The sequence below is a fragment of the Coenobita brevimanus genome, chromosome 32, assembly GCF_032717465.1.
Source record: "Coenobita brevimanus isolate Jiangsu-jjx chromosome 32, ASM3271746v2, whole genome shotgun sequence".
Taxonomy (NCBI): Eukaryota; Metazoa; Arthropoda; class Malacostraca; order Decapoda; family Coenobitidae; genus Coenobita; species Coenobita brevimanus.
In genome coordinates this window covers 6,856,750-6,868,913 of record NC_136985.1, presented here as the reverse complement: position 1 = coordinate 6,868,913, position 12,164 = coordinate 6,856,750, and the positions used below count along the sequence as shown (strand labels likewise).

General features: G+C 41.9%; 1 protein-coding gene across 1 annotated transcript in view; it reads right to left on the bottom strand.

Annotated features, from left to right (window-relative positions):
• The window catches only part of LOC145395584 (ionotropic receptor 93a-like), a 44,935-nt gene that overhangs the window by 22,990 nt on the left and 9,781 nt on the right, over positions 1-12,164 (bottom strand). The window contains exon 2 of the mRNA XM_080269155.1: positions 7,601-7,677. Within this exon, the coding sequence (XP_080125281.1) occupies positions 7,601-7,677 (77 nt within the window). The remainder of the gene's footprint in view (positions 1-7,600; positions 7,678-12,164) is intronic.

Sequence of the window (12,164 nt, the reverse complement as noted above, 5' to 3'; positions counted from 1 at the left end):
ATCCTTATGAGTCCTGAATGTTTAGTTGTTAGTTTGAGCATTAAACTTTAACTTGTAATTTTACCTAAGTCTTTTGTTTTGAACCTGGAACGTTGTGGGACAGTAGTGATTTTAGTATTCTCACTTGAAGTGTTCATTATCTCTCTCTGTTCCGTAACATAAATTTGGCGACCTCGCCAGGATATTCAGGATATTATCATAAGGATATTGCTTGATATTTTGTGACTGTGATTTATTCATGATGTCAACTATTACTACTCTTGATGAAGCCAAAGATTTTTTGTCAAATGTGCAAACAGTGTGTGATGTAGAAAACAGAACAAAGAATGAACTTAAGCTTGTTGCTCAACAATTGGGAATTGCTGTTCTTTCTCAACAGTCTAAAGATCAAATTGTTGACATGATTAATAAAAGCTTGTTTAATGTAACTCCTCCAGATGAGCAAACGCAGATTGAAATAGCTAAGTTACAGCTAGCCCTGCAGGAGGCTCGTGTAAGGAGGCTGAGTCTCAGGCTCGTATTCAGGAGGAACAGGCACAAATTGAAATTGCTAGGATTCAGGCACACCATGAGTATCGCATGAAACAAAGTGGAACTGGATCATCTAGCTCTGATGATTTTGATGTGGCTAAAAATGTTAAACTTGTCCCTCCTTTTAATGAATCTGATTTAACAAAGTATTTTCAGTTGTTTGAGAGGGTAGCTACAGGTTTTCATTGGCCCAAAAAGTATTGGCCAGTACTCCTTCAAACTGTTCTCACCGGTAAAGCTGAAGTAACTTATGCATCTTTGCCTCAAGATCAATCTGATAATTATGATGTTGTTAAGAGCTTGATTCTTAAGGCCTATGAGCTTGTTCCTGAAACCTATAGATTAAAATTTAGGACAACTTATAAGCAAGATAAGCAATCCCATGTTGAGTATGCAAAAAATAAAAAAAGATCTGTTAAAGCAGTGGTTAAATTCTAAAAATGTAAATTCTAATTTTGATAAATTTAAGCAGATGATTTTGCTGAAGGACTTCAAAAAGTGTATTAATAAAGATGTAAGCCTATATCTTGATGAGAAGAGAATAGATAATTTGTCTGATGCTGCAGTTTTAGCTGATGAATATGTTCTCACTCACAAGAGATATTCTAAAGAAAAAAGGAAAGCTGGGAGTAAGTACGTTGCCTCTACTCAGAGTACAGGTAACAGGAAAGAGAATAAAGATGATGTTTGTCAGGAAGTAAATACCAGCTTCACCTCTAGATTTCAGAAAAATAAGTGTACTTATTGTAGCAAGCTTGGTCATACTACGGAGAAATGTTTCAGGAGACAGCGTGATGTGAACAAAAAGGAGTCTTTAAATATTCAGTCAATTGGTCTAGTGTCCACCCTTGAGAGTTCCCAGAATTCTTTAACCGAGTTAACTGAACCTGCTTTGAGGGGTAAATTAATTTCTCATGATGAAGCTCCTCTTTTGAGCAGTAACATGGGTGACACTTTCAAGAGTTCATGTGCTAATTTCCTGTCTGATGGTTTTGTCAGTCCTCTGAACAATAATGACAGGAAATCAGTTAAAATATATCGTAATACAGGTGCATGCCAATCCCTTATGCTGAGCAGTGTTCTAGGCTCTAATGTTAATTCCTCTGATGAAACTGTAATCTTACAAGGTGTAGGGAATAATTACTTCTCTGTCCCTCTCTGTAGAGTGAATTTAGAGTCTGGTTTTGTTAATCGTTCCGTTATGGTTGGGTTGGTGGAGACACTCCCAATGTCAGGTGTAACTTTCTTACTTGGAAATGATATTGGTGGAAGTCAAGTGTGTCCAGCTCCTCAGTTGTCTAGTGAACCAGTGACTGCTACCCAGGATTGTGATGTCCCTGATGTGTTCTTTGCATGTGCTGTCACTAGGGCTAAGTCTAAGGTTACTGGTGACTTAGAGGAAATGTTAATGATGATGTTATCCTAGCTGACACTTTTCTTGCGAATTTGGACCACTCACCAGATGAGGCAGTACCCCGTAGTGTTGATAATTTGTCTCGTCAAGAGTTGGTTGAGTTGCAGGTTGCTGACCCTGAGTTGAAAGGTCTAGCTAACTCTGCTTGCAGTGAGGAAGAGTCAGCTGGTGCTTCTACTTGTTATTATATAAAGTCAGGAGTACTTGTGAGAAAGTAGAGACATCCAACAGCATCAGCCGACTGTGAATGGGAGGTTGTACATGGAGTTGTCATCCCTCGTGTTTGTAGGCAGGCTATCATTAGAGTGGCTCATGATTCCAGTTTGGCAGGACACCTTGGAGTGAGGAAGACTGTGGCACGCATTTTGAAACACCTCTACTGGCCAGGTATCTTTAGAGATGTTTCCTGGTATTGTAAGTCTTGTCACACCTGTCAAGTTGTGGGGAGGTGTAATGAGACCAAAAAGGTTGCACCTCTAGTTCCCATTCCTCCTTTTGAGGCGCCTTTCACCCATGTGTTGGTTGATATTGTGGGCCCTCTTCCTAAGACTTCTTCAGGATTTTCTTATGTGTTGACCCTGATTGATATGGCTACTCGTTATCCCGAAGCCATTCCACTTAGAAATATCTCAGCAAAGAACGTGGTTAAGGAAATGCTGGGTTTCTTCACCAAGGTTGGTCTGCCCAAGGAGGTACAGCCAGACTGGGGAAGTAATTTCATGTCAAATATTTTCAAGCAGTCTCTGAAAGAGTTGGGCATCACCTGGATCATGTCTTCAGCTTACCATCCCCAGACCCAAGGAGCGTTGAAGAGATATCATCAAACACTCAACTCGATGCTCAGGAAATACTGTTTGGAACATCAGAAAGACTGGGATAAAGGTCTTCCATTCATTGTATTTGCTGCAAGAGAATCTCCAAATGAATCACTGGGCTTCTCACCCTTTGAACTACTGTTTGGCCATGAAGTAAGAGGACCCCTTAAGCTACTCAAGGAATGCTGGCTGTCGGAGGAAGATGACGTCAACCTGCTGGAGTATGTGATGAAGTTCAAAGAACGGCTGTCCACTGCTTTGCAGCTGGCGAGAGAGAATTTAGGAGCAGCTCAGGAGAAGATGAAGACTTGGTATGATAAGGAGTCCAGGTTGTGCCATTTTCAGCTGGGAGATCAGGTTTTGATTCTGCTACCGGTGCATGGGCAACCTCTTCAAGCCAAGTTTAGTGGTCTTTATTTCGTGGAGAAGAAACTCGGTGATTTCAACTATGTCATCGCCACACCAGATCGTACAAAGAACAAGCAACTTTGTCACATCAACATGCTAAAGTTATATCACAGGCGGGACGAAAATAACTCAGTCTGCACTGTAGCTGTTCCACCCGAGTCTGCAAGTGAAGTTCTCCCATGCAGTATGAGCCTGAGTGATAGTTTGGGGAAGAATCCTGATATCATGAATGATCTCCAGACTAAGCTTTCTCATCTAGCTCCCGAGGAAAGGCAGGAGTTTTCGGCATTACTGTAGGAGTACCCGTAAGTTTTCTGGGACACTCCAGGAAGAACCACTGTGTTGAGGCATGATGTCGATGTTGGAGACGCAAAGCCAATTAAACTGCCTCCTTACCGTGTGAACCCAGTGAAAGTTCCTCTCATCCAGAAGGAGTTTAGCTGCCTGTTGGACCACAAGATGATTGAGCCCTGTCAGAGCGAGTGGAGTTCTCCTGTCACTCTAGTCCCTAAGCCAGGGGGGTCACAGCGCCTTTGCATCGACTACAAACATGTTAATCAGATAACCAAAACAGACACTTACCCTCTTCCTCGCGTGGAAGATTGCATAGACAAGATCGGAAAGGCTAGGTACATAAGTAAGTTTGATTTGTTAAAGGGATACTGGCAAGTACCTATGACTGAACATGCTAGAGAGATCTCATGTTTTGTAACACTAGGAAAGACTTTTGCATGTTCTGTAATGCCATATGGTATGAAGAATGCACCAGCCACTTTTCAGAAGCTCATGAATGTTGTAACAGAGGGTTTGGCAGGGTGTGTTGTTTATATTGATGATGTATTAATCTTTAGTGACAACTGGAAAGATCACCTATGCCATGTCAGTAAATTTCTTGAGCGTTTGGTTCAGGCTAATCTTGTAGCTAATTTATCAAAGTGTGAGTTTGGTCAAGCTAAAGTTCAGTACCTTGGGTACGTAATTGGTGATGGACACGTTGCACTACCAGGAGCTAAGGTTCAGGTTATAACTGATCTTCCCAGACCTAAAAGTAGGAAAGAGCTACAGAGATTTTTGGGAATGGTAGGTTATTACAGGAGATTTGTTCTTAACTTTTCAATTCTTGTATCACCACTTACAGACCTACTGAAAAAGGGAGTTAAATTTGTCTGGACCGATAACTGTGAATCCTCTTTCAGTAAACTTAAAGCTATCCTATTAAGTCAGCCAGTACTCTCTACTTCAAATTTTGCTAAGCCTTTTAAGATGGCTGTTGATGCAAGTGATACAGGAGCTGGAGCTGTTTTGCTGCAAGAGGATGATCAGGGTATTGAACACCCTGTATCTTATTACAGTAAGAAGTTCACTCCACCTCAAAAGAACTACTCCACTATTGAGAAAGAGCTTTTGGCCTTGATTTTCGTTATACAGCATTTTTCATTTTATTTGTGTTCTGGTTTTGATCCCATAGTCATTTATACCGATCATAACCCACTGAAATTCCTTAGTAAGTTTAAAGATAAAAATCAGAGATTGACAAGATGGAGTCTACTTCTTCAGGAGTATTCATTAGACATACAACATGTCAAAGGGAAAGAAAATGTTATTGCAGATTGCTTATCTAGACTTTGGACAGATTGTTTTAGAGTAATAAGAAATTTCCTTTGTAAATTTCTTTTCTATGTGGGGAGGTGTTACATAGCCTATGATTTCATCAGCCTTTGTATAATTCTAACGTACAGTATGCTGCATGTTTGATCACGATTCGCCTCGTGGCTTCCATAGTGACCAGGCTTGCGTGTCCTACCTCACTCCCCCCTTCTCCCCCTTATAGTAGAGTAAGTCGTTCTTTCTGTTGTTCAGAGCAGGAGTGTCAACTCTTCGTCCTCTGTGCCCTCATTTGCGCGTCCTTCTTGCAAGTTGAATGAAGCTCTGCCGGCCCCTATATAATGAGCTCAGTCTCTGTATTAGGGCCACTTAGATCTACTCCTCGTTTTGTTAACATCTCTGTCCTCCCCTGTATAGTGTATTATTATTTTTGTGCGTGCTCAGGAAGTCTCCAGCCATCTACCTGCTGTATAATTTGGGTATAAGTGTTGTTACCATTTTTCTTGTACTGTATGGCCTAAGGCGTTATTTCGTTGGCCTGGTAAGGGTTTTGTGATTCATGTAGAGTTTTTAATGTCAGCCAATATTAATAATAGTTTGTATCTGTAATAATATATCTTGCTTTAACTGAGCATTATCCGGTTTTCTCATTTATCAGGGCTGACTTAGATAAATTTGCTCTTGCTAAATTTATGTTCATAGAGGCTATTGCAGTTAACCATATATGTAACCCGTTTTGCCAGTACATTATCCTTATGAGTCCTGAATCTTTAGTTGTTAGTTTGAGCATTAAACTTTAACTTGTAATTTTACCTAACTCTTTTGTTTTGAACCTGGAACGTTGCGGGACATTAGTGATTTTAGTAATCTCACTTGAAGTGTTCATTATCTCTCTCTGTTCCGTGACAGTGTCCTCTGTTCATAAAATATCTGTCTTGAAGAGCTGTGGGTTGAAGTTTGGAGGGAAACAACTCTGGGGAAGCGAGTTCCAGAGAGATACAGTTCGGGGAATGAAAGAATTCTGATAGGCAGAAGTTCTTCAGTATGGCTGAGTGACATTCCAGTCATGAGCGCTGCCAGCTGCCCGTGTAGCACGAGGGAAGGCATTGAGAGGTGGCATCTTGGACGTAACTTCGTCTCAGCATTTGCTGTAGAAATATCTGTAAAATAACGCAAGGGAGGCAACATTCCTTCTTACTTGTAGGGGAGGTAGTTTATTAGTAATAGCTGGGTTATTAACAATTCTAACAGCTTTGTTCTGAATCTTGTCTATTTGTTTTAGTGCAACCTTTCCACATCCGCTCCACAAGGGTGAGCAGTATTCAAGCTGAGAGCACACATGACTCTTATAAATTATAGCCAACTGCTCATCAGTGAAGAAGTTACGGCCTCTGTACAATAATCCAAGTTTCTTTGAGGTGGTTTTAGCAAGTGATCTGACATGAGAGGTCCAACTGAGGGCATTGTTAAGCGAGACAGCGAAAATTTCAATACTTTTGGAAATGGGGATATTTGTAGCATTGAAGGTAATACGATTCTGGCAATATCTGCCTATTATTAAATTGTATATATTTAGTTTTACTAGCATTAAATGAGACAAGTTTGTTTTGTCCCCATTCACTGATCGTGGATTAGTCTTGATTTAAAGAGATGGCTGTACTGAGGTGAGAGTTAGAGATATCAGACTTTGTAAATGGATGTCTGAGTGTGAATGAACTATGAAGTGTTGAGTCATCTGCATATGAATGGATGGGATTGTGGGTGACAGATAAGAGATCATTAATATGAACGAGGAAAAAGGTTGGTGCCAGAACTGATCTCTGCGGCACGCCGGCGTTAACTGAGTGGAAAGTGGAATATACATCATCTACTTTTACTTTTCTATTGCTGAGATATGAGGAAATCAAAGGAACAAAAGACTTTAGTCCATAGCAAGGGAGTTTGGACAACAAGGAACAGTGCCAGACTCTGTCGAAAGCTTTAGAAATATCCAGGGCTACTGCATGAGTTTCACCACGTAGGTCAACTGGTTTATGGATGGTGTGAGTCAGGAGATTGAGTATGTCAATGGTGGATCTTTCTTGGTGAAAATCATATTGTCTATCACTAATTAAGTTGTTGGATTCAAGATGCTTAACTATGTGCTTATTAATTACAGTTTCAAAAACCTTACCAAGAGAAGATGTGACAGCTATTGGTCTGTAATCAGAGGGGTCAGAGGAACTTCCTTTCTTTAAAATTGGGTGGATATTGGCTTCTTTCCATGAATTAGGGAATGAAGAAGTACGTATGCATAGTCTGAATAATTTTGCAAGAACAGAGGCAAGTTCTGGGGAACACTTTTTCAAAACAATTGGCGGAATTCCATCTGGGCCTGGAGCTTTGTTGGTAGGTAAATTGTCTAGGATGGATTTCACGTACCTTGTTTGTATTTTAAGTGGAACAATGTCGGGAGAGTCAAGTTCTAGTGCTGGGACATTCTGGCTGGCTTTCTTGTGAACAAGCAAAAGAAGGCAATATATACAGAATTCAGTTACACATTTGTAGGCAGTCATTAGAAGAATGATCTTGACTTCCGTGCACTGACAGGCTCGTTTTCTAGTAACTCCACTTCAGCAAGTAAAGCAAATTTCAAAAATTATTTTCCTCATCACTTACGTTATCTGTAATTAATAAGACATTAGGAGTTTCAAATTAGATAGGCAATCTCTATCTATTGACAATGTATAGCTTTTCTTTGCTGCATAAAACTATGTGGAAATGAACCGGATTATCTAACAACAGTGAACACTGCAGTGCAAAGGTCAACCTTAGCTCAGAATCTCACCTCTGTAGATCTTGTGGAATAACACCATGCATCATTGTTGCCATGAATAGTTTACGAACCTGCATCAGATCTGTCACCTGCAAGTAAATATAACATTAAGATACAGAAATGAAAGCCCCCAGTTTATATATACATATATTTATATATATATATATATATATATATATATATATATATATATATATATATATACATATATTTATAGCCTCTGTGGTACAGTGGTAGAGTGTGCATTTCGTACACGGATGGACCAGGGTTCGCACCTTGCCAGGGTAATAAACTTTGGGAGTGTTCATCCGGCCACGTACTGCATTGGCGGACACAAGGGATGCTGTGGTTGAACTGGTGTCGCATACTGCAAAGTATGCTTGCACCCAGTCGGCTTGCGCGGGCCGATTACACTTGGTTCACAGACTACACACACATTCAAAGCCACTACAACATTACAATTACACTTACAAACACTTCTCATCGTACATACAGTCTCTACCAGACAGCTTAACCCACTAGGTAGAGATACATTGGCTGTATTGTCCCCACTTCGGTCTGGATAGGCCGGTCCTGCAGTGGACACTCAAATGGCTGATGATGATGATGATGATATATATATATATATATATATATATATACCAAGGCATCCCGTTGACGAATGAGTATGTTGCAACATTATGTAATTGTCAGTCCCGTCGACGTACTGGTACATCGTGCAATTGCAAGGTGCATAATTTGCACAATTTTCAAATCTCGTGCTCGATTTTTTATATTTATGGTCACTCGACCTTCCCCTACCTGCCACCAGGCAAGGACACTCGGCGACCTTGCACGACCTGCGCTCACCCTTGGCTCAGTCACTCACCTGTTAGCAGTGGCCCTGGTCAGACATGGCGCATAGAGGTCTCTCGGAGGAGGAAATCCAAGCTGCCCTGAACTCCTTCACTGACGACAGTGATTCGCCACTTGATGCCGAGGTGGTGGACAAAGATTATGTCCAACCAGAGGAGGAGGAAACCAGCAGCAGTGATGAGGAGGTCTCGTCCCCCAGGAAGCGGCGCTATGTGACTTATTGTGCTGCTAGAGAGGGCCAGCCTGCACAAAAACATCGTGCTATTACCTCTCGGCAGCCCCTACGTGATGTGGAGCCCGAATTCGAGGATGAGGACGAGGATGGAGCTGTGGGACATGCCGCCATGTGTTACAGCTGCAAGATAATCACCAATCACGGCCCCAAGTGCACAGCACGTCGTACAAGCAGGCACGGGCCTAGTGTTTTGTTTGAGGATGGTGGAAGTGGCATGGAGGGAGTGGGGAGTGAAATGGAAAGTGCACGGGTGAGTATAGAAAGCGAGAGTGGAAGGAGTGAGTCTTCGTTCTCCCATGGTGGTGTAAGGCAGCGAGGCGTATCACATGGGACAGTGAGGGTGCGTGATGAATCACGTGGTGTGGTGATGGAGGGGGGAGGTGAGGAGGAGCCACTCCCCAGAACGTCTTATGCTCCCCAGTATTCCCAGACTTCCTCCCCACAGCCCCCTAATGTTCCACAAGGCCGTAAGGGTTAGGGAAAGGGGAAGGGTAAAGGCCGACGGAAGAGTGTGAGTGGGGAAGCCCCCCACACTCCTCCTCCTGAACCTCCCCCACCAGCATCTCCTCCCCACCCCAACGAAGGCGATGATGGGTACGATGGGGAAGAGGGTTTTGTGACTTGGAATTGGGAGGATGGGAGTGATTTTTCTCCCATCATTCACCTTTTCACTAAGCAGGGGTGTGCTGGCTGCACTGCTCCAGGAATTCACCCTAGTTCCACCAGGCTGGATTTTTTCCACCTGTATTTCAGTGAGGGTTTTTTGGAGCAAATAGTGGAACGAACAAACCGTTTCTCTAGCAGCCAGCGCCATGAGGGTGAAAGACTGGGCACAAAGAGCAAGCATTCCATCATTTATGATTACCCTGTCTCCCTTGCAAAAATGTTTTTATTTTTTGCCTTGGTACTTTTGATGGGTATTGTATGTAAAAACAGAATTCCGGCATACTGGACAAGGGACCCTATCATGCAGACACCAATATTTGGCCAAATCATGAGCCGTAATCGCTATCAGCAAATTCTAGGCCGGCTCCACATTTACGATGCTGATGATCCTGCCAATGCAAATGATACTAATAAGATGAGGCGAATTAGGTTGGTTTTTGATCACCTACGTCAAACATTCCATTCCTCATTTTATCCCTATAGAGACCTTGTCATAGACGAGAGTCCCGTGTTGTGGAGAGGCAATATTTCCTTTCGGCAGTACATACCCAGCAAAAGGCACCTTCTTGGGTTCAAGATCTTTGTTATGTGTGACTGTAGGACTGGTTATGTGCAAGACATAGTCTTGTACACCGGTGCACAGACAGACATAATAGAAGATTGGAGTATTGGACTGTCTGGAGCAGTGGTAAAGACAATGACTGAAGACTACCTTCATCGTGGTCACGTCCTTTACCTGGACAACTGGTACACTAGCCCTCTTCTCGCTCGTTATCTACACAGGCATGACACGGGAATCTGTGGTACCGTCAAGGTGAACCGGTGTCACATGGTCAAGGTGGGGTGGAAGCTTGAAAGAAATGAGGTGGTCTTCTTCCAGGCTAACAATATACTAGCTACAGTGTGGAACCACAACAGAGAAGTTAGCCTCTTGTACTCACTGCCTTGATGCACCGTACAGAGTCCGTGGATTACTGCAGCAAGAGGAGGTGCCACATATGGAAACCTGAGTGTGTCGTTGATTATAACATCAACATGCGCCTGGTGGACCAGTCAGACTCCATGATATCCACGGTCGAGTGTGCCAGGAAAACGATGAAGTGGTACAAGAAGCTCTTCTTTCACATGCTAGATATAACTGTCCTGAATTGCCACCACCTGCACGCCATGACAACAGGAGTGCAGGAAACCTTTGAAGGGTTTGTGAGGGAGCTTACACGTGAGATTTTTGCCAGGTATGCGGTTGAGAGGCCCCAACACCGCACACACACTGCCCCTACCGCCCAAACTCCCCTGAGAATATCCGCCCACCATTTCCCCACTACTATACCTCCCCAGCCAAATAGACCTAGGGCCCAATGAAGGTGTCATGTGTGTAACAATTCCCGTGTGAGACCCACCACTCATAGAAAAGACACCCGCTACCAGTGCGTTGAGTGTGACGTGGGTCTCTGCATTCACCCTTGTTTTAGTGAGTATCACACCTTGATGCACTTCTGATATGGTGTGAATGCGATATGACACTCATACTCAGAAAGAAATGCGACAAACAGACGCTCAGTGTAATTATAAGGCCCGTAGATCTGTAAATAGTAATATGGAAGTGGAAACGGGTGTAATATAAGTGGAAAAATCTGTAAGGGCATAAATATTTTCTAAGTGGAAACCTTCCCAGCAAGTGTATGTAGATGCGCTATTCTGACGTTCAGTGGAATAAATAAGGCCCGTAAATAGGTGAATAGTTGTATAAAGTGGAAATGGGTGTAATGTGAGTGGAACATTATTATGTAAGTGTATAAATATTATCTAAGTCGAAACATTCATAGCGAGGGTATTCTGGTGCGCTATTCTGACGTTCAGTGGAATAAATAAGGCCCGTAAATATGTAAATAGTTGTATAAAGTGGAAATGGGTGTAATGTAGTGGAAAATTATTATGTAAGTGTATAAATATTATCTAAGTCGAAACATTCATAGCGAGGGTATTTTGGTGCGATATTCCGATGCTCAGTGGAATAAATAAGGCCTGTAAATATGTAAATAGTACTATAAGGTGGAAACGGGTGTAATGTAAGTGGGGAAGTATATTGGGAGTGAAAAAACAAAGTAGAAGTTGAAACACGAGTGGTACCTAGTGTGCTTGCTACGTGAATATGTGTTAGCATTTCGCTAAATGCCCTCATAATGAATGTAAATAATTGAAAACATTTACATTGGTTGAGGAAAGGTTCAATGTAAAAAAACAATACTATGAAAGTGATAAAATAATATGGTATGTTGAGATAAGAGTCATAGTAAGTGCGCTGAGTAAGCAGATGTGCGCTATAGTTATGCTACATGTCATTGTAATGAATGAAAACAGCTGAAAACATTTACATACAGTACAAAATGGTAAAATGACATTGAAACAATATTATACAAGTAGAAGAAATGATATGTTTACTGAAACAAGAATTTTAGCACATAGCGTGTGACCAACATGACCAAACTCACTATGCTCGCGTGATGGAACAATGCTTATTTTTCATATATATATCATTGAAAACCATTATATTGTTATTGTGATTGTTTATTAGTTAAGATTCAATAAATGTAAAGGTGTTCTTTGTTGTTTCTACCAAAATTACCTACCATAGAAAACGTGAGAGCTTCACACGTCAGTGACAGAATACGATACCTGGCGCGGGGGACCTCACCTGTTCCGACCACTTATGGACCCCGGTAAGCCCTTTCTTGGTGATTTTCCTTTGTTTCTCAACAAAAGCGGAGGTTTAAGCCAAAAAAAATTTTACAAAATAGTTCCTGATTGGGGGGAATCGGA